The 23,742-nt window shown below is 38.0% G+C and overlaps 1 protein-coding gene across 1 annotated transcript in view; it reads left to right on the plus strand.

Moving 5' to 3' along the window:
- spata7 (spermatogenesis associated 7) overlaps nucleotides 1-23,742 on the plus strand; it is a 54,100-nt gene that overhangs the window by 17,395 nt on the left and 12,963 nt on the right. The window contains exons 4-7 of the mRNA XM_052020667.1: nucleotides 11,005-11,129; nucleotides 15,619-16,085; nucleotides 18,770-18,830; nucleotides 21,894-22,015. Coding sequence (XP_051876627.1) covers nucleotides 11,005-11,129; nucleotides 15,619-16,085; nucleotides 18,770-18,830; nucleotides 21,894-22,015 — 775 coding nt within the window. The remainder of the gene's footprint in view (nucleotides 1-11,004; nucleotides 11,130-15,618; nucleotides 16,086-18,769; nucleotides 18,831-21,893; nucleotides 22,016-23,742) is intronic.

Raw genomic sequence — 23,742 nt, forward strand, 5'->3', positions numbered from 1 at the left:
GGACATCTGTCCGGGCGGCTACCTCAAGTGGGTTGCTGAAGTCGGCGTCGGCCAACAACAGGTGAATGTCATCGGGCAGCTGTTCGAGGAAGGCCTGCTCGAACATCGGGCAGGGCTTGTGTCCCTCAGCCAAGGCCAGCATCTCGTTCATCAGGGCCAATGGAGATCTGTCCCCCCCCCCCGGCCGTCGAGATGAAGCAGGCGGGTGGCGCGCTCACGACGGGAGAGGCTGAAGGTCTGAGTGAGAAGGGCCTTGAAAGCCGGGTACTTGCCTTCTTCCGGAGGAGACTGGATGAAGTCTCCGACCTGGGCGGCTGTCTCCTGGCCCAGGGAGCTGACCACGTGGTAGTACCATGTGGAGTCGGAGGTGATCTGTCGAAGTTGGAACTGGGCTTTGGCCTGGTCGAACCACATGCGGGGCTGAAGCGTCCAAAAGGTGGGCAGCTTGAGTGCCATTGCGTTGGCTGCTGCGTTGTCATTCATTGTGTGGGTGCAAAATCCGTTTGGACCATCGGGGTCACCAAATGTAGCGGCTGCTAGCGTGATGCGAGAATAAAGACACGAGTCTGCAAGCTGTGGAACAAGACTGATTTATTTACCCGCCTTGCACAGGCCTTTTAAGCCGCGCGGTTCCCGCCTTCTGAAAAAAGAAATGATGTACGTGCTATGTCATCAAAATCTTTTCGCTCACGCGGGTTCTCCGCCGTCACTCGGGGAAAACGAAGGCCCAGTGACATCTTGGGCCCCGCCGCTCCAACGATGCGTGCCCCGACCACTGAACTGGTTCACCTGCACGGACAATGAGTCGCCACAATAGAATCATAGAATGGCTGCACCACAGTGGAAGCCATTCAGATCATCGTGTCCATGCTGGCTCTCTACCAGAGTGACTCACCCATCAGTCCTTTCTCCACATTATATTTATCCAATATTTATGCAATTCCCTTTTGAAGGTCAAAATGGAACCTGGAGGCTGGTGTGATATCTTCATGGGTTGGTATTGGGGAAGATATCGTGATGTCAGGAAAGCTGCTATAATGTCTTGCAGAGTAGGGTTAGGAAAGCTGAGAAAAGGCAATCTGCATAGGGAATGGCATCATCCCATGCACTCAGATGCAGAAATCACATCTAGGTTGTAAGAGTGACTTGCAACAGGAAGTACCCATTTGAATTTCCTGATTGGTGACTTAGAAATAATCACAAATGTGATTTACTCTGGGTTAAATCTAATTTTAGTTGCATAGCACTAAGAAAACCAGTGCCATGGGAATCCACTTTAGAGGTAAATATGTTTTTGTAATGTTGATTGATGAGTAAATCTTAGCAAGGACTCTAGGGTAAACTTCTCTGTTGTTTGAAGTATCATCATGGGATCTATGGGTCCACCTGAGCGAGCAGACAGATTCTTGGTTTTTAACATTTCATTCAAATAACTCCAACTTCAATGATCCAGTACTCCACAGGAGTGTTGGACTAGATGTCTATACTCAAGTCTCTGGAGTAGTTCTTGAGATAGAGTGCTACCAAATGAACCACACAAACACCCAAATTTTTCTCATACCGTGTGGTATGGGAAATAATGATAGCAGAACTTATTTGATGATTGTATTTTATTGTCCATTTTCAAGACTCAGTTTTTTGGCTAATGCATCAATATTTCACTTTGATTTGGTTTTGTAATGATTGTAGCGCTGTTTACAAGATTGTTATATTCACTGCCAAGCGCCAATTGATGGATGCTCATTTTAAGTGCAGTTATTCATTTCAGAAGTAATTTACATGTAATAATATTGTGTATATCCTTGGAAGTTAGAAAATTCACTAAGATTTTAATTAATTGTATTAAAATATCTGCTCAATAAAGAATTTGAGGAAACAACTATGAAGAAAGTCATTGGAGAAAGGCTTTTTCTCTTTTTGAAAAATAGACCAGGAGAACCCTGATTGAGGTCTTCAGAATTTGAAGGGCTTTGATGGGGTGGGCTTGGAAAAACTTTGCATTTATCGATGAATCCTGAAGAAAGGAACATGAGTATGAAATGACTACTAATAGACCAGGTAAAGAATCTAGGAAGCATTTATTTAATGCTGCTGCTTAGAGCTACTGGTTAGAATGTACTGATCTTCAGTCAGCTTTGTTGTAGTGAACTGCCAGCTTACCACAGTGTGTTAATCAGCTTGTTCCAACCTTTCACTCCTGTACAATGTGATGCTGAAGTCAGAAACAAACCAAAGAACAGATGCTGGTACATCTGATTTCTTGTTCCACTAGCCTTAAAACAGAATCCAGGAGAGAACACAGAGTCCTGAGCTGAAGGGCTGAATACATTTAGCAACTAATCCCACAGCTTTACATCAGAGGTGATGAGCGTATATAGTATGACCTTGATTTAAAAGAAAGTGCAGGTATGATTTTTTTTTATAACTTAATCTTGATCTTTTAAATTTATTTATGGCACTTAAAGATGTTTTTAAGTAATTTTCTTCTTTTATTTATTTGAATCCATCAAGTCATATAGTTAGACAGCATGGAAACAAGGCCTTCGGCCCAACTCGTCCATGTCACTCATGGTGCCTTCTTGAACTGGTTCCATTAGCCTCCATTTGGCCCACATCTCTCTAAAACTTTCTTATCCGTGTGTTACGAACTAGGTTACTGTTGGTGAATGTCCCTTTAAGATAAGGCATAGTGTGTGTGTGTGTGTGTGTGTGTGTGTGTGTGTGTGTGTGGTGTGCTTACGTCAACAGAATATAAAGGACGTAATGACGTTTTGGAGAAGTTAGTTGGAGTCATTCAGAGGAGAGAGAGACACCAGCCTGCTAGTTTCTCTATCGATGGATGAGAAACAATAACTGTGTCAGTCACTACAATCCACGTATGAATTTTTGGACTAATCCGGTGTAGTCCACTTTGTCGTTAACCTGTAGAGGGAAACAGGTATTTGTGTGGACGGCCACGTCTCGGATGCTTTTCGGGGTGGCAGATACTTTGGAACGAAGCAGTGGAGTTCACTTTGTTGCTGGCCTGTAGAAGGAAGCAGGTATTTGTGTGGATGGCCACGATTCGAGTGCCTTTTGGGGTGAGGAAGTCACTACTGACTAGACACTGAGGTGTCGTATGGGTTCCATCGTGTTACATTTGGATTTTGTAATACTCTCTATTTTCTCTCTCTACATCTACGTCTTATCTTCAGTCAACGGTGATTGTTGAAGAAGCCTTTGCTCATGTTTCACCTTATGGCTTGCTGAACTGAACTTTAAGAATCATTCCTGGACTTGGAGTTTGGGAATTTGCCACACACACACTACAAGTTTAGGTTTTGGGGTTAATGTTTAAGGTTTAACATTTTTACTTTTATTTTTCTTACTATCATAAGTAGCTATTAATAAAGTAGTTTTTAACACTGAATCCTGACTCGGTGTGTTTCTTTTGTTGCTGGTTCGTAACACATGTATCTGTACAAATGTCTTTTAAACATTGTAATTACATCCACCTTTACCACTTCCTCTGGGAGCTTGTTCCATGTACCCACCCTGCTGTGTATGAAAAACTTGCCCCTCAGATCCCCTTTTAATCTTTCCTCTCTCACCTTAAACCTGCCTCTAGGTTTAGATGTCCCTGGCAAAAAATTGTGACCGCCCACCTTATCTATGCCCCTCATAATTTAATAAATCTCTCAAAGGTCACTCCCCAGCCTCTTTTGCTCCAGGGGAAACAATCCCAGCCTCTCCTGTCTCTCCTTATAATTCAAGCCCTCCAGTCCTGGCAACATTCTTGAGAATCTTTTCTGTAACCTCTTTAGCTTAATCACATCCTTCCGATAGTTTGGCAACCTGAACTGCACACAATATTCCAGATGCAGTCTCACCAATGTCCTATACAACTGTCAGATGATGTCCCAACTCTTGTACTCAGTACCCCATCCGATTAAGGCAAGCATGCCATAAGCCTTCTTTACCATCTTGTATACCCGTGTTACCACTTTCAGGGAACTATGTACTTGTACACCTAGGTCTCTTTGTTCTACAACACTCCCCAGGGCCCTGCCATTCACTGTGTATGTCCTGTGCTGGTTTAACTTCTCAAAATGCATCACTTCGTACTTGTCTGAGTTAAATCCTATCTGCTATTCCTTTGCCCACTTTCCCAACAAAACCAACCTGTTGTAACCATAGGCGACCTTTTTCACTGTCCACCACACCACCAATTTTGGTGTCATCTGCAAACTTGCTAGTCATGCCACCTATATTCTCACCAAAATTGTTAATATATATGATGAACAGGGGACCCAGCACTGATCCCTGTGGCACACCACTGCTCACAGGCCTCCATTATGAAGTAACAACCCTCCTCTAACACCCTCTGACTTCTTCCACCAAGCCAATTTTGTATCCAATTGGCTGGCTCACCCTGGATGACGTGCTCTCACTTTCCAGACAGCTTGTTGCTTTTTCTGTTAATTAAGAATCTCGGAGAGTCTCTGCTGGTCGTTGATGGAGTAACAGCTATTTGCTGCTGCTCTCACTGTATCTAACTTTTTCAACCTGACTTGAAATTCTTCCTTTTCACCCTTGGTAGTAAATTTAAAAGTGATTTTATTTTACTATGAATACAAGGGGTGCTAAGGCTATGAAAACCACTAAGGAAGATGTTCCTCCTGTAACTCTGGAAGCTATTTTCAAGCAGCTTCAACAAATTAATGCCAATCTTGATTCTTTTCAAAGAAGACTAGAAGATCATGAAGGATGAATTGAAGTGAACGAAGCCTCTCTTTTGGTTTTGGATGGGAAAATCAATGATTTACAGAACCTTTGTAAAAAAAAACAATCCAAAGACAACGAAAGATTAAAGCTGAAGATTATTGACTTAGAAAACAGGAACAGAAGATCCAATCTTCGTATTCTAGGATTACCAGAGAAGACTGAAGGTAATCAACCTGTGGAATTCTTTGCAAAGTTTTTGGTTCAATTATTCCCTGGTATTCTAGAATCTTTGCCTAAGATTGATGGAGCACACAGAATACCTTTTTTCAAACCTCCTACGCAAGTTAAACCCAGATCAATTATCATCTCTCTCCATGACTTTCAAACTAAGGAGCTTCTAATTTGGGAGGCATGTCGTAGAGGGATGATTAATTTCCAAGATTGTCAAATTAGAATTGTTGAAGATTACTCACCAGAGGTTATGAAGGAACGGGTTAAATTCAAAAAGGTTATGTTCGATCCGTATCAGAAAGGGTACAAGCCGTCACTTCGATTCCCGGCAAGACTCAGGATCATACTTAAAAACGGCTTGCAAACGTGGTTTCAATCCTCAGAAGAAGCCCAGATTTTTCTGGAAACTCTTACTGAATGATTTCACATTCCTCGTTATGAACACTTTCTGTTTTCTATTTTTTTTTCTTTTGGGTTTTTTTTCTAGTAACTACTTACTAATTTTTGGGATGATTTTTTTTTTGATTCTTTTCTGTTTTGTTCTTTTTTTTTGAATCTTTTTTTTCAATATAGTTTGAAATAAGAGAAAAGCAACATTTTAAGTTGCATTGAACTAAGAACACTTGTTTTTACATTTGTTAATTATTGTTTCATTGTTTATCTCATTGGTATGTCTGGGTTGGAACTTTACTAACCTTGAAGTTAATTAGCAGAGATAATTTGGGGTTATGCTGTCTCTAGATAGCTGCCAGCTGCTTCTAAAGTGGCTTCTTTTCTTTGGGTGTTGGGAGGGGGGTGGGGGGTTTTCTTGGGAAGCTGTTCTGGGCTGTTAGCCAAATCTGCTGCCTAGTTACTTTATCTGTAATTCTACTGTAGAACTTTTTACCGGTATGTTTCAATGGTTTGCTCATCATTCTTTTTTTTAACCTACATTTAAATAATATTATAATGGATCAAGTTATTAATTTACTTAGTTTTAATGTGAAAGGCTTAAATCATCCTTTAAAGCGAAAAAAGATTTTTGCCTATATTAAAAAACTTAAAGCCTCTATTATCTTTCTACAAGAAACTCACATTCGCAATTGTGATATTTCATGTTTTTTTAATCAATGGAATGGGCTCCAATTTCATTCTTCTTTTCAAGCTAAATCTAGAGGGGTTTCAATTCTTATAGATAAGACAGTTTCATTTGACCAACATAAGGTCATAACTGATATTAATGGCCATTTCGTTATAATATCAGGGAAAATAAATAATAGACCAATGGTATTGGCTAATATTTATGCTCCAAATACAGATGACCCAGGATTTTTTGAACAATTTTTGTCATTTCTACCAGACTTGAACTTTTATTCTTTGGTCTTGGGAGGAGATTTTAATCTCTGGTTAGATCCCAAATTAGATAGGTCATCTATTAAATTAGCGTTTCCTAATAAATCAGCTTTATTTCTTCAATCGTTTTGAATGAAAACTGGGGTTATTGACGCCTGGCGTTTTTTGCATCCAGAAGATAAGGAATATTCCTTTTTCTCTCATGTTCACCATACATATTCCAGGATTGATTACTTTTTTATTGATAACCAAATGATTTCATTAGTTCGATCCTGTGACTATAAAGAGTTTGCTCTTTCAGATCATGCTCCTGTGCTTCTCTCTAAATTTTCCTGGGCTCCCTCAGACAAATAGATTTTGGCGTTTTAACCTAACCTTGTTATCTGATAAAATTTTTTTTCCAATTTATGGAGAAACAAATTACTCTTTTTTTTAAAGAGAATTCGTCGGAAGAGATTTCTAGTCTTATCATTTGGGATACTTTCAAAGCCTTTATTAGAGGTCAAATTATTTCTTATATGACAAGCATTAGGAAAAAAGCTGATAGAGAAAGAGCTGATCTAGTTGATCAATTGAAACTATTAGATCAAAAATATGCTTTGGATCCAGATCCGGTTTTATATAAAAGGTGAGTTGAAATAAAAACTAAATATGATCTTCTTTTAACTTATCCAATTGAAAGTCAATTTTTAAAAGATAAAAGTCAATTTTATATTCATGGAGATAAAACAGGTAAATTACTGGCTAACCAATTAAAAATTTCCAGAGCTAGATGGCAAATTAAAGAAATTTTAAAAGCCAATGGCGAGAGGACAACTGATCTTTTAGAAATAAATGATACTTTTAGAGAATTCTATTCTAAACTTTACAGTTCTAATTTTCCCAAAGATAATACTGTAATGGATAATTTCTTTGACCAATTAACTGTTCCCACACTTTCCACTTAAAATCGAAAACAGTTGGATCAATCTATTACATACGAGGAAATCACCGAGGCTGTGCAATCTTTACATTCTGGAAAGACTCCGGGTCCGGATGGATTTCCCTGAGAATTCTATAAGGCCTTTTCCTCTTTGCTTATACCTCATTTATGTGCTGTCTTTTCGGATTCTTTTAAATTGGGTAGATTACCACAATCTTTTTATGAAGCTTCTATTTCACTTAATCTTAAGAAAAATAAGAACCCAACAGAATGCGCTTCATACAGACCAATTTCACTACTTAATGTGGATGTTAAAATTTTATCTAAAGTTCTAGCTCATAGATTGGAAAATATCTTACCTTCAATTATATCCGATGATCAGACTGGTTTTATTAAAAATCAATATTCTCATTTTAATATTCGTCATTTATTGAATATTATTTATTCTCTCTCTAAGGAAATATCGGAATGTGTGATATCTTTAGATGCTGAGAAGGCCTTTGATCGGATTGAATGGAATTACTTATTTAAAACCCTAGAGAAATTTAATTTTGGGCCTTATTTTATTCAATGGATTAAATTACTTTATTTATCCCCTTCTGCTCGAGTTCTTACTAATTTTCAAAATTCTAAACCTTTTAAACTTCAATGTGGAACCAGACAGGGATGTCCTTTGAGCCCTTTGCTCTTTGATTTGGCCTTAGAACCTTCAGCTATTTCTTTCCGAGAATCTAGAGATATCTTGGGTATCTCCAGAAGAGGTATTAACCATTAAGTTTCTCTATATGCTGATGATTTATTACTTTTTATATCTAATGTTGAAGCCTCGTTACCTCCTATGCTTTCTTTACTTTCTTGCTTTAGTCATTTTTCAGGCTACAAATTGAACTTATACAAGAGTGAATGTTTTCCTCTGAATAACTTGGTACCATTTGGTATTAACATTCCTTTTAAAATTGTAAGAAATCATTTTACCAATCTGGGGGTGTCAATTACTAAAAATTATAAGCATTTATTTAAAGAAAATTTTTTCATCTTACTACACTATGTGAAAAGGGTTTTATCAAGTTGGTCTCCCCTTTCTATATCATTGATTGTCCGAATTAATGTTATTAAAATGAATATTTTACCTAAATTTATATATCTATTTCAGGCTTTACCTGTTTTTATTCCTAAATCCTTCTTTGACTCTCTTGAGTCAATTATATCTTCTTACATATGGAATAATAAACTTCCTAGATTAAATAAAGTTCACCTTCAGAAGGTTAAAAAGAATGGAGGTTTAGCCTTACCTAATTTTAGATTTTATTACTGGGCAGTCAATATACGAAATCTTATGTTTTGGTTACATTACATTAATCAAGAGGCTTGTCCAGTATGGGTCTCTTTGGAAATTAACTCTGTTAAAAAATTTTCTATTATCTCTTTGCTTGGTTCTTCACTTCCAATATCATTAAATAAACTAACAGATAATTTAGTAGTTAAACATGCCTTGAGGATTTGGTTACAATTTAGAAAATATTTTGGTTTATTGAGTCTTTCTTTGTCCAGTTTCATTTTCTCTAATTACTTTTTTAAACCTTCTATGACTGATGCAGTTTTTAAAGAGTGGGACAAATTAAGTATTACTTGTTTTCAAGATCTGTTTGTTGGAGGAATCCTTTCTTTGTTTGAACAATTGTCTACCAAGTATAATATACCAAAAACTCATTTTTTTTAGATATTTACAAATTAGACATTTTCTTCAATCTCAATTACATTCTTTTCCTTTGTGTCCTGATAAGAATTTATTAGATGTAATTTTTAATTTGGAACCCTTTCAGGATGGCTCAATATCTAATATTTATGGCAGATTATTAGGAATGAGTAAGGTGCCACTAGATAAAATTAAAAACCCTTGGGAACAAGATTTGCAGATATCAATTTCTGAGGAAACTTGGAAGGAAATTTTCAAGTTGGTTAATACTTCATCATTATGTGCTCGTCATTCTCTCCTTCAGTTTAAAGTGGTCCATAGAGCTCATTTGTGTAAAGATAAACTACCCTGTTTTTATTCTGATATATCTCCTTACTGTGATAAATGCAATAACGGAGTGGCTTCCTTAATTCACAGGTTTTGGACGTGTCTTAAAAAATATTGGACAGAGGTCTTTCATACTTTTTCTGTACTTTTTAAAATAAATTTTAAACTTAATCCTTTGCACTATTTGGGATTGTTGGAGAAAAAGATATAACTTTGAAGGCTTCTGATTTACATATTCTGGCTTTTATTTCTCTTATAGCCAGGAGAGCAGTATTGCTTAAATGGAAGGAAGTTACTCCACCTACGCATGTTCAATGGTTACGGGATGTTATGTCATACTTGAATCTAGAGAAGATTCGTTGTTCAGTTTTTGAATCTAACCTAGACTTTCAAACCCTGTGGGGACCCTTTTTGAATTATTTTCAAAATCTCTGATTTGGGGACTAAAGTGCAGATATTGGCTGATACTGTTATGTTTTTTAAGGTTTTTCCTTGCTGTTTCTTCTATCTAACAGCTTCGGGTTTTGGTAGTGGGGGTAGATTTTTTTTTGTAAAAAAAAATTTCGATTTTTTTCTTCCTTTATTAACTAACTACTATATGTGATTATTGATTTAGAGTATTGTAATCCTAAGTACGATTTAACACAATGTACTCAGTAGTATTTTTACTCTCTTTCTTGATGCATGTACTCTGTATTTTTTTCATGGATTTAATAAAAATATTGTAAAAAAAGAAAGAATCTTGTTAGGTGTTGTAGCACCAAGGTGGCTCCTCATTTTTAGGTATGAATGCTGCTGCTCCTGGCAAACTCTTCCATGCTCATTGAAGCAGTGTTAGTTTTGTGGCTTGATGGTAGTGCTAGAGTGTATGATAATCCTGGAGAATTAGCCTACAGAATGTGGAGGAATACAATATGGCTGCTGGTGATAGCCCACAATCTTGTACGTACCCATTACGGATAGATCTGTGCCATATTTAGCACTGTAGTTGTGCCAGATAAATTGATGGAAAGTAATTTCAGTGTGCAGTTGAGATTTTGCCTCTAGTAGGATTTCTGTTGGTCATGTGCATAAGCATCTGCAACAGTAGATTGGTGAGGTTTTGTTTTGCCTACAGATGTATACTTGATGCATAAATTTTAATTTAAAAGAAGAATTGCTTGCTATGAGAAAGAAAAGCACTGGCATGTTTTTGAAATGGTGGTCAGTGTTATAGTAACATGGCATACTAATGAGCTTTGTCACAAAGCAGAATGACAGGTTAGACAATACTATTCATCAGGAGCTGTATGGAACAAGATCTTTGGAATGATATCACAATTGCCACTCAGAATCTAGACTGATTGGTTTGTAACAACTGATCCAAAATATTTCAATGTTTTGAGAAAATTGATGATGTTTGGCTTTTATGATTCATAATTTATAGCAACAGACTGAGCACTACATTTTGTGCTCCGGCAAAGTTAGTTCATCTGGTTAGTATTCTGAATTTCAGAGAAAACCAGTGTATTGGAATGTGATGTCTATTTTCCTTGGTTGACTGATGCAATTATGGTGTCATACATTTACTGACATCATCACTGTGACAGCTACATGTGTTATAGTGGAAGCAGTCAAAGCAGCTGGTGTTCTGGCTTCCTAGGAAGAGAGAAGCCAAACCAGACAGTAATTTGGTAGGGTTTGTACTTCAGATTTTACACTAACTTCACATTTCTGTCAAGCTTATATAGAATGCAAGTGTACATATCATAAAACATCAGACTGATCTTAAATTGTCTCCTTTGTTCTTAAGATCAAGATCAGCTGCAGAGACAAAATCGAAAAACACAGAACCGAAAAGGATTCATCTCTGCTAGATCAGAATCTTGGTCCAGCTCGGGCAGTAGCGGAAGATTAACCTCTACAGAGCACATTCAGGTATGTTTAATGGTGATGAATGAATCCTGCAGAATAATGATTTTATTTACGGGCTAATGGACATCCATTTACCGCTCCTGGTTTTTCTTTATTTTCGACTCTTAGACCTTGATTTTGCCAACATCTGTTGAGATAATAATTAACAGGCTATAATAAGAAGTAAACTATATTTAGTAAAACAAAGGTTTACTAAAAAGGATTCTGAATAGTTTTGGACAAATCTGTAATAGCTTTGGTATGGTGCTGTTGTACAAAAGCCTCATTCTACCCCTTTTTCCCAGTTCTGAAGAAGGGCCTCAGACCTGAAAAATTAAGTCTATTTCCCTTTCCACGGATGCTGCTTGACCTGCTAAGTATTTCCAGGACTTCTGTATTTTATTTTATTCTACCCCACTCTTTCAACCTTCTCCAGTTTTGTAGTTCAGTTTGTGTTTTTCATCATCTAAATTAGGCTTCATGTGCATTCCACACTTCCTCTCCACCACTCATGTTATACATTCAAGTCTACTTTCTGGAGTTGCCCTCCTAAATCTCCTTGCATCTCTCCCTGACTTTAAAATCTATCTTTCAACTTTTGAACAACTTCACAGTACTTGCAATATAGAGAAACATCCCAAAGACTTTCACTCTCATAGTCTCTCACTCTCCTCAGTCTACCTTGCCCTTCTTTCTCTCTTCTGCTTCCTCCCACTTCTGCCCAGCTCCTCCTCCTTTTTCCCATCTGGTAAACGGATCGTCCAGATTCAAGATCTCAGGTTTATCATGCATCTGTCATATCTCAAGTGTTACACTTCATATCATTGATGTCAACTACATAAGTAATTTTCCTAATAATTTTTTGTTGATAGATTGCCTGATTTGTTATCAAGGGTAGAAGCAAAAGATTTACAAGAATCTTACAATGTACAAAAATATTTTTCAGCAATTAGCCTAGAATTGACTTCCGGGCCTGAGAAATAGTCTATTTTCCATGGTGATTATTGATCAGTATATGAAAGGGATAGGTCAAGTTAAACACAGTTCCTATCTTGACATTTATGCACTCTATATATGTTTTGAACTCCAGGCTTTCCACAAACAGTTTCATGGGTCAGCATATATGAAATTACCTGTTAATTACCAGGTCATTTGTAGCAGTGTTTAATTTAGTTTGCTTTTAATAAAAAGAAAATTAATGAGCAAAAGTGTTTTGTAGGTTGTTTTTTTAAAATCTAAATTCCATTGCAAGCTGTGGTGTTGCTTGCAAAGCCAGAATTTATCAAGAAGATGGTGGTGAGTTTCCTTCTTTATAGTCCTTAAGGTATTGGTACAACAACAATACATTTAGTTAGGAAGTTCCAGGATTTAGAATCAGAAGCTATGAAGGAACAATGATGCACTTCCATTTTGGGATGGTGTGTGACTTTGAGAGGAACTTGCAAGTGGTGGTGTTCCCAGTGCCTCCAACCCCTGTCCTTGGTTATGCAAGTTTTGGGCTTGGGAGGTGAAAGGTCTGACTGTTGGAGGTGATAGATAGGGTGCTGAACAACTGGCTGCTTTGGCTTGGAGTAAGTTGAGTTTCTTAACAGTTGTTGGAGCTCCAGTTGTCCAGGCAAGTGGAGTATACGTATTTCACTGCACTCTTGGCTATGTCCATGGTGGAATGATTTTGTGGTGTCAAGACCTGAGTAATTTGGTGCAGCTTACCCAGCCTATGACTTGCTCTTGTGGCTATAATATTTATTTGTGTGAGCCAGATAGGTTTCTAGTCAATAGTTACCTCCATAGAATTTGTACATAGATGGCATGGTAATGATAATACCATAGGGAAAGTAATTAGGTTGTCTTGTTGCAGATGGCTATTCACCCACACATCAAATGCCTTCAGGATGTCAAGGGTAGCTGCATTATTGAGGTCTGGAGCTGAGTAATCCTAACAAAATCCAAACTAAGCACTGGTGAGCAAGTTATTGGTGAGAAAGTACGATAATTTCTCCAATACATTTTTTTCCAAATGTTAATTTTGTGGAATATTTAATTCCCAACCTTGCTCACTTTGTAACCACATTTCTATGATGGGTATTAGATTTATTTCTATTTGTGCCATTAATTCATCTCTCTTGCTGCATGCATTTGGATAAAGAGCATTCAGTATGTTTGCTTTACCATTTTTCCACGATCTGTTCTAACTGAAGGTATGGAGACACAAGAGACTGCAGATGCTGGATTCTGGAGCAAAAAAAAAACTACCTGCTGGAGGAACTCAGCATTTTAGGCAGCATCTGTGGAGGCAGAAGGATAGTCAATATTTTGGACATCGACATCCCTCTTCCACCATGGAGGTTCTGATCTACTGAGTTCCTCCAGCAGTTTGTTAGTTGTTAATTGAAGGTATGCTCACTTCCCGATTAGACTCAGTTTATCATTACCCATTTTGCGGCTCTCCATGATCACTTTCTCATTTATTTTTAACTTCCTAAATTTCTTCTCTTCAAAGCCCTCCCCATACACTATTAAGTTTCAAGCCTTTTCTACAACCCTGTTTATTCAACTCACTATAACATTGGTTCCAGCCCATATCTATGTTTCCACAGTTCTTTACAACATAGAAGGCAGCCATTTTGGCTCATCTGTGCTGGCTCACAGAGGAATCCTGTTCCCCACTAATCTTTCCTGTAACCTATTCTCCCTACATTCCCATCAACTCCTCCTAAATTCTACCACTCACCTACACACTAGGAGCAATTTTCAGTGACCAATAATTAACTTACCCACCTGCATGTCAATGGGATGTAAGAAGAAAATGGAGCTCTTGGGAGAAGCACATGTAGTTCCTGGGAAAGCTCTACTAGCTGCACCCCTGTGCTATAAGAAAGTGCAATGCACCTCAGTGGAACAATTCCCTCTTTCACCGATATTGATACTAATGCTTCATAACTGAAATCTGTTTCTTCAACATCGTCCTCTGAGCCACACAATCTGCACGTGGCTCTGATAGAAATCAAAGATTATAACCATTTTTAAAAAAAAATTTGAGCCCTAAATGCTCATATTCCTTCAGCAGAATTTCCTTCTTTATTCTACATAAGTCATTGGTTCCCACATGGATCATGACAGTTAGGTCTTTCCCCTCCCACTCCAACTTATTCTCCAGCCCCAAAAGGTATGTCCTCAACCTAGGTACAGGGCTTTTGGGATTTATACTAGTGACTGCAGAGTATAGTTTCTGTTCCTCCAAAAAAAACTGTCCCCTAGTAGCACTGTATTCCTTTTCACTCCCCCCAACTTGAGGGAGCCCCTGTGTAATGCTGCCATTATTAGTTTGCTTATTCACCCTGCAATCTCTGTTCTCATCCAAAGAGGTTGCAAGAAACTCATTCCTGCTGGACAAGTGCAAGACCTGCAGCTCTCCATCACTGCCTTCTGGATCCCCATACCTGCCTCACTTGTAGTCAAACCCTCTTGACAATTCTACAGTACTTGATCCCTCCTGGAACCAAATGTCCATGTAACACTATCCCTTGCTAATGTATTGCAATGTCCAAATTTCAAACTCTATCTCATCATTGAAAGTTGGTGCAAAGGGGCAATGCTTTCTGGTGCTGCCCACATTTCATGTTGCATGTTCGATAGAATGTTCAGGTTACAAAAGCAGCAGAACCAGCAATTTCTCTGGGCCTGAAATTCCCAGTGTTTTAACTTGCCTTTATCTGATGTGAATAGCTTGTTAACATGAATTTCAGCCCTGCAAATCCACTATGAGAGTGGATTCTTGTACAGCTTGAGATTTTGCATTGAACTTTGGGAACTTTTTTTTGTTTTCCAACCCTATTTCAGCTCACCACACTTTCACTCCCAAAGGTCATCATTTCTAGTCAAAATACTCAATTTATGCTAGATTACAGTTCTTCAGCTTTGACAATATAAATACTTCTTAAGCAAGTGACAATGTTATTTAATAAAAAAGAAACATGCCCTAAAACCTGATCCTATCCATGCTACACATGCCCTTAACTTGATGTTATATACAGCTTTTTTTTAAAGTAAATGATCATAGAACTTGCTTTGCATCCCCCCACCCTCCCTTGGACAAGCCACATGTCCTCTCTGGTTAACCCTGTAATGTAAGTCCTTAATGAGTGGCATTGTTTTCAGTGTCTATTGGCTAATAATAGCAACCTGGTTGACTTTCATTGCCCATGCTGGAACCCTAATTCTCAATTTGTAGTTGAGAATTCTTCAGGTGAAGACATCTTCCAAATTTGTCCAACAATGTTATTCTTTTAATGAATTTGTTGTCATTTGTACTGCTATTTTGTTTACAATATTTTAAGTTGCTTCACCGTATACAAAGGAGTTCCCCCATATTGTTGCCCAACTGGGAAAGTGCATAAGGCATCTTCTAAGGAAGGGCTGTGTATCAGAATGTTTATTATACTTGTTCCATTTGGGAGCTACTTTGTAAATAACATTTTCATATTCTCATAATGTTTTCAACTTTTATTCACAGAATCCATCCATACTGGAGCATGATGACACCAGATGCTTAACAAATGGTTGCATGACTCCCAACCGAACCATTGCCTCTGCTCAAGAGTTCTCAATATTGCCGTCCACTCCCAGTATTGATAAGGAAGCTGCTCAGAAAATATTTACAATGTGCTACTCAGACTTGAGCCCTAGGACCTCAACATCTTCTCCACAACATTATAAAACTTTCTGCAGCTCATCAGCTAGTCTTGCAAATAGCCAGCATTGCTACAGATCATTTCAGGATGCACGCCAAAAAACATACAGTGGTGATGTTTTGGAGAAACATGCTCACCGCTTTACAGATGGACAACGATTCAGTCCACGTATTTTAAAGAAAGAAGCACAGTCTTTTCTGGCCCATTATAGGTATTATACTCCTGTGAAAAAGAAAAAACTTTCCAAAAAGAATCTAGTGACACAAGAAACGCAGACTGATTTCAACAGGTACTGTGAACTACTGCCAACAGACAGTATTTGTTTCGAGAATGTTTGCTGCACAGAACATCAGTTGTTTAAATGGTATTAAAATGTCTGATTTCACTCTGCAAATTTTAGTTATATTTATAGTTAATCCAGAGAAACAAAATATCTTTTCATTGGAGAAATGCTTTCAAGCTAAGCTACACTTTCAGAGAAAGTGCTCATCAGAAATCATCCTTCCCTGAGAGAAGATACTTACCTTTTTCCCAGAAAACATGCAGTTTCACTGTCACTAATTGTATGAAGTTATAATATTGAAAAAAATTTCCTTCTGAAATCCAGTGGATGTCTTGTGCCCTTTCATGATATGAAGGGGCTGGTGTCCTTTCTAATTCTGAACCCTGATTCTGGTCCTTAAACAAAATTTAAATTCTGTTTCAAATCTGATAACTAATATTTCATTCCTAAATTGTTGGAAAAAATAGAGAGGCTTCAGTGAATAAAAATCCCACCTGTAACAGTATAAATGAAACTGCACTAGATGGAATGGATTTGCCTCAGTTGCACTAGATAATATGAAATGACATCCCTCAGTAAATGTAACATTTACAAATTGACTCTGATTTCAACATTTTCCAGAAATATATTTATTTGGATTATAATTCTTAAAGAAGGCCTTACTTTCTGATTACTGGAAATAGTTTCCTTTTTAGAATTAGGTTTGCTACTTCTTTTACAAAGTATCTGCAGCAGAGAAATAAACCTTTCATCCCAGTAGACCCACACTGATGTTTATGTACAAGAGATGTATTCCAAGCTACTTTTCGGGGCAAATAGCTGAGGCTCGAACAAAAATTTTCAAGGCCATAGAAGAGATGCTAGATGACTGGACAACAGTAAATGTGGTAACATTATTTAAAAAGGGCAGTAGGCATAGGCCAGGTAATTACAGGCCAGTGGGTATAACATTAGTAGTACACAAATTATTGAAAAAAATTCTGAGGGACAGGATTAATCAGCAGTTAGAGAGGATCAGGGATAGTCACCATGGCTTCTTAAGGGGAGATCCTGTCTGGCTAATTTAACTGAATTTTTCAAGGAGGACACTGAGTTTGTCATGGAGGGTAACGCAGTTGGTGAAATCTACATGGATTTCAGTCAGGTCTCTGACAAGATGAGACATGGGAGATTGGTTGAACAGATAGGAACCCATGTGATCCAGTGCAATTTGGATCCAAAATTGACTTGATGATAGGAAGCAGAGGATGAAGACAAAGAGTTGTTTTTGCAATTGGAAGACTGTGTTCAGTGGTGTATGGCAGGCATCAGTCCTGTAACCTTTGCTGTTTGTTATATACATTGACAATCTGGATATGAATGTCAGTGGCATGATTAGTAAGTTTGTAGATGACACAAAAATTGGTAGTGTTGTTAATTATGTGGAAATTAATCTTCAGCTACAGAAAAATATTGATGAGTTGGTAAGATGGGCAGAGAAATGGAGATGGAATTTAATCCTGAGAAATGTGAGGTGATGCATTCTGGGAAGATGGTAAGGCTAGGATATACACAGTGAATGGTGGGACCTAAGGAAATACTGAGGAACAGCAGAGGGACTTTGGTGTACATGTCCAAGGTTCCCTCAAGGTAGCACCACAGGTAGATAAAGTGTGACACGAGAGACTGCAGATGCTGGAAATCTGGAGCAACACACACAAAATGCTGGAGGAACTCAGCAGGTCAAGCAGTATCTATGGAGGGTAATGAATAATCAATGTTCCAGTCCTGATGAAGGGTCTCAGCTTGAAACAGTGACTGTTCATTTCCCTCCATAGATGCTGCTTGACCTGCTGAGTTCCTCCAGCATTTTGTGTGTTGCTCTAGATAAAGTGTGAAAAAGGTACATGGGATACTTGCATTCATTAGCTGGGATGTAGGATATAAGAACAAGGAGGTTATAATACAACTATGTAAAATATCAAGTAAAAATAAAAATAAAGCTGCAGATGCCGGAAATCGAACATAAAAACAGAAATTGCTGGAAATACTCAGCAGGTCAGGCTGCATCTATGGAGAGAAACGGAGCTAATGTTTCAGGTTAAAGCCCCTTCGTTAGAACTGGGAAGGAGATAAAAGAAGCTTGCTAAGCTGCAGGGAGGGTGGGGAAAGTGGATGTCTCTGATAGAGTAAAACCAGGGTGACTGGGGGATAAGGTGTAAACAAGGTTATCTGGTCAATAAGTGAATGGGAGCAGTCAGAAAGTTAGAACATATCCAAAGAATGGAGGAGTCACCAAATGCAGAGCAGGAAGACGTACTTGGCAGTTCAGGTTGGGCATGTCCTCCACCCCCAGAGTTTAAAAAGAAGTAAAAGAAAAAAAGGGCAAAAGACAAACAAGTTGAGCCAATATCATAGATGGGTGACAGATACAAATAGAGAAATGAAGTTACTTGAAGTTTCAGAATTAAGTATTAAGTTCAGAAGGCTACAACATGCCCAGACAAAAGATGAGGTGCTGTTCCTCAAGCTTGGATTGGGCCTCAGTGCAGGAGGCCACAGCCTGATAGATCAGAGTGAGACTGGGGTGGAGATGAAGTAGCAAACAACACGAGTATCACAAAGTTAAAGATTTGAGATGCGTTGCTGTTTTCAAATTGTTAAATTGACGTTAAAATTGTAGTTCATAAAGCTATTTTTGTAATTTATAGCTCTCAAGATGCATCATCACTGGAGAACAAGAAATGTTGTTCGCATTTGACTTCATCACAGGTTAGGTGATAAAAATGTTACTATTCCAGGCAAATTTAAATGCTGCAGTGAGAGATAAAACTTCACAGTACTCAAGTGAAATCCAATATTTCACACACAGTAGAGATAAAGCATTCACCAAGGTAGTGATAAAAGTTGTTCTTGATCTTCATATTTTAAATGACATTGCACTTTTGAAAATTCAAGTTTATAAAATTAAATGTAATATTTATAAATTTTATAAGCTTCTGTAAATGTATGTTTTGTGTGAAACCTAAGCCATGACTGAAAGACAATGTACTGATCACCACCTTCAGTGAAGTGCGAAGTGAATGATCCTTATCAGCCGACATCTGCATTTCATCCATGACCACAAATGCCATTCTTCAACCAGTTTGAATCACTCCATGTGATGTCAAAAAATTATTGTGTGTGTTGGCACAGCAAATGCTCTTATTAAGCTAGTGTCCTAGTGCTGAAGAATAACTGGGCTCCAAAACTGATCACTCCATTAATCAAGCTCTACTGCCATATGATTATTGAAACTGCATGCACATGACCCATCTACAAAAGGCATTGCAAATGCTAAACAGCTATTACCCTCTATGACTTAACTTCCACATCAGTTCCTTGGGTTCTGAGGTGGATGATAAGCCCTAAGAGGGATTTTGAAGTCCGCTGTAGGTGACAGGATGTGCATGATGAGGTACGTGAAGTGTTGTGCACTCTTCCTGCAGTTTATGGATGGCCTCTGCATACTCCATTGTAGAAACTTGAGGCTCCTTCCTCATTTTGAGCAGTCACAGGCTAAGGATCACCTAGAGTTGGTGAGGATATTGCACTTTTTTAAGGAGGCTTTGAGAATATCATTGAAGCATTTTCTTTGTCTTTGTAGAAATCTCTTATTGTCATGTAGCTCGGAGTAGGGTGCATATTTTGGGGTCTGTGATTAGACATACTGATATTGTGGCTCACCCACCAGAATTGATTGTGTATGATCAGAAAGTCTTGATGCTGGGGATGTTGGCCTGGGAGAGGACTCTGACATTAGTTTACCAATCTTGGCATTAAATTTGAAGGATCTTGCAGAGACAACATTGTAGTTCCTCACTCCTTTGAGGTACAAACAGTCAGATGTTCAACTGTCCAAAGCTCAAAGAAGGATGGACATCGCTGCTTTGAGGATTAGGTGTTTGGCTGATTGAGGAAGTACTTGAAGGCTGTGCTGGAGGTGGTGATGAATTTAATCGTTGATGTCTGCCTTTGCTGTGAATTGGCCCTGAAGAAATGGGAAGTTTCCTTGGATCTCATCCTGATCTTGATTATCAGGGGTGACCTTTATTTTCTGGTGCCTCTCATATGTTTCAACAAAGGATCGTGGATCATGGCTTGAATTGTTGTGAAGCAGACTTGGAATGGTCAGGCAGGTTTAAGCAGGGTTCTCCCTAATCACAGATGATTGAAGGAGTCAGCTTTTTGTCAGATCAATAAAGACCTTGAACGCTGGTTAATACCGCTCTTTATGACCATAACATGCCCATAACATCTCTAGAAGGATGGAACCTGCACTTTGACTCTAGGAAGAGTTCTTCAACCACTGGGAGGAGGTGGTTGAGGAGGATCCTTATTATGGTTTTTTCCTGTGGTGGACAGTAGGGAGACCCCTCAGCAACTACAATGATAGATTTTTCTCCTATTTTAAAAATAGTAACAATTAGAGTGTCTCTGAGATCCCTTGGCATGTTCTCCTATCTGCAGATGAGAGAGATAATGTCATGAATTTTCCCAGTACTAAGATGAATACTGTATCAAGGAGCCTTATAAAAATAAAATGAAAATGGAAAATCAAAACAAATTCTTTTCAGTAGAAATCATAACCGGCACAGACGAAAATTAGTGTTGGAACACGAGCGGGGAGGTTATGCGTCAGTTCTATAAAACTTTGGTCAGAGCTCAGCTGGAGTACTGCATACAGTTCTGGTCACTGCACTATATGAAAGATGTGATAGCGCTGGAGAGGGTTTAGAGGATGTTGCCTGGGATAGAACATTTCAGTTATGAGGAGAGGTTGGCAAGTCTAAGTCTGTTATCCCTGGAGTGGAGGAGGTTTAGAGGGCACATGATTGAGGGATATAAAATTATGAGGGCTATAGATAGGGTAGGCCACAGTAAACTTTTTCTCTTATCAGAGGTAGATAAAACTAGATGACATAGATTGCGGTAAGAGATTTAGAGGAGATCTGAAGGGAGCCTTTTTCACCCAGAGGGTGGTGAGTACCTGGAATACACTGCTGGAGAGAGTGGTGGAAGCAGAGTCACTGACAGCATTTTAGAATTGTCTACACGAGCACTTGAATTGCCTAGGGATAGAAGACCACAGGCCAAGTGCTGGAAGATAGATTAATATCAGTGGGGTCCCACTGCTTGGTGTGGTAATCGCTGAGTAAGTTCAAGAAAAAGATAGGCTTTTAGACATTAAGGGAATGAATGGGTATGGAGTAAGCGCAGGAAAGTGCCAAGGAGGTAGAAGTTCAGCCATGATCGTATTGAATGGCAGAGCAGGCACAAGGGGCAGAATGGCATTCTCCTACTTTGATTTCTTATATTTTTAATCTATCTCCTCAGCAATCTCCAGAAGCTAGGCATGAGGGGGGGTGAAGCAGTCCCATTTATCAATGACCAGGCCACTATCTTAAAACATTAGTTCTCTTCACCACTGTCACACTGTGCTGCAAATCTGTTCAATCTACAGAATGCACTGTAGAAGCTAGTAGGCTTGAATACCACTTCTAAAACCTGTAACTCGCAGCAAACGTGGGATTATCTTCATCATGTGGGCTGAAGCGGACCACTACCACTTTTTCAAGGCCAAACCATAACTGGTAACAAATTGTGGCTTTACTAACAATAACTGTACCTGCAGAATGAGGTCTAAAGTGTGGTTTATATTGTCATTTTGGATATAGTGGACATATTATTATATATCAATTTTACAAGTACTGAGTGGTAAAATAGTATGATGATATTTTATAGTTTCATGTTATATTCAGTAGAACTGTAAGATGTGTCAATTTGTTCTAATAGGCTAAATATAATAAGCAGATATGCTCTGAATATGAAGAGGACAGGAATGATTACCCTCATAATTTGGATTGTGAAAAGCTACAAGAAAGTTTTGAATGTCCTTATCACAACTGTGTTCCAAGGTAAATACAATACACATAGATCTATCCATGTACAAAGAAATGGAATTTTAACCTATTTTCCTTTCTTTCCCTTTTCTTCCCTCCACTCCTTATTCTCTTTCCTTTTCCCTACCCATCAAATTATTCCTGTGGCCTCCAACTTCCAAGCTCCACTGTTTTCCATGCTATTATCTGAGGTTCAACTCACCTGAAGCTCTTCTAAAAGTGCTCAGTATCTACACAGCAGCATTTCAAATGCTGATTTTTTACAAAAAGAGTTGTATTTTATTTTAATAAAGTTTTGTTTTATTTCACTTTTCCCAAACTAAGTGATGTTCACAGCAACCAGAATTGCAGCTGCCCCCTGAGGCAGTTGACTGAGTGAATTCACATTATGATAATATTGTACAATCATTTCATTAAAAATTAAACTATTTTAAAATACTTTAAACAGCAGAAATTGAAACTGCCACATCCCCAAAACACACTTGTTTGAAGAATTGGCAAAGCAAAACTTAAAAAGGATAGGTGCACATAAAAGAAACAGAAAAGTATGCAACCATATTTCAGTAACATAATTGCACTACATTCAGAACAAAACAAAACACAACACAACCACAACTGATAAATGTTCTGCACAAAACCAGAAATGCTGACACCTTTCTGTAATATCTTCAGAATGAGTTACTTTGGTTAGATATCTCTGATGCTAAAAGTCCTAACTCTAGGGGCATGCTGCATTCTGCTGATCAGCATAAGAAAATAATACTCTTTGAAAGGGTAGGAAGGGTGTATTGGAAAATAGCATTTTTTAAATGGAATGTATCAATAAGCTTAATATAAACTGGGAAGAATCAGAGTTGCTGGATGTAATACATGCACTAAAGAAGCCACAAGATGTGAATCATTTTTAAAAATCTCAGGAAAAAATACAGATTGTAACAATTGCAGAATCATTGGGAATGACACCACTAAAATGATAACATTTTCAGATGCATGAAAAATATCCAAATCCAGAAGGCAAATGTGTTACTTAAAGTATTAAATTCAGTGAAAATTTGGAACCAATGCCTTGCCAGCTGGTTCTCAACATTAGGGGCTTCAATCTTAAGGGGAAGTTTCTTGAGCCTACATGGAAGTAATCAGCCATTATCTCTATCTTTTGAAGATCTCTTTTCCTCCGATAAACTTTGAGTATAAAAAGAACTTTCTAAAATTCTTCGGATAAAGGTGACTTAAAGTTGAATCTGAAGATAACAAAATTATACATAAGGGTTTTGGTTAATTAAATGTAGGAAAGGAACTGACATTAATAAATAGAAGTAAGCACTTTCAGTGATAGAACAAATGTAAAATTTGTCAAATATTAAGCAGATCACTGATAATGGTGCATTGTTATTTGAGACTAAAAAAGCACCTTAAAATAGTTGCAATAAGAGTTTCAGCATTAAGATAAAATTCAAACACTTCCAGGGGCAAATGACCAGGATAGCTTGAAGCTGTGTTTATTGTTGATAGGACCACATTTGGAATACTGTGTATAGTATTGGTCTCCACATTTAAGAAAGGATCTTAATATATTCAAAGCAGTGCAGAGAAAGTTTACCAGAATAATACTTGGAATAGGTGGGTTAACTAATGAGCAGTGGTTGGACTGGTTAGGCTTTTATCCACCAGAGTTTAGATAGCGAGTGGGGAGTTGATTGAAACAAATAAAATCCGAGGTGCTTTTGTGAGAGAATCTAGAA

The sequence above is a fragment of the Pristis pectinata genome, chromosome 1, assembly GCF_009764475.1.
Source record: "Pristis pectinata isolate sPriPec2 chromosome 1, sPriPec2.1.pri, whole genome shotgun sequence".
Lineage (NCBI taxonomy): Eukaryota > Metazoa > Chordata > Chondrichthyes > Rhinopristiformes > Pristidae > Pristis > Pristis pectinata.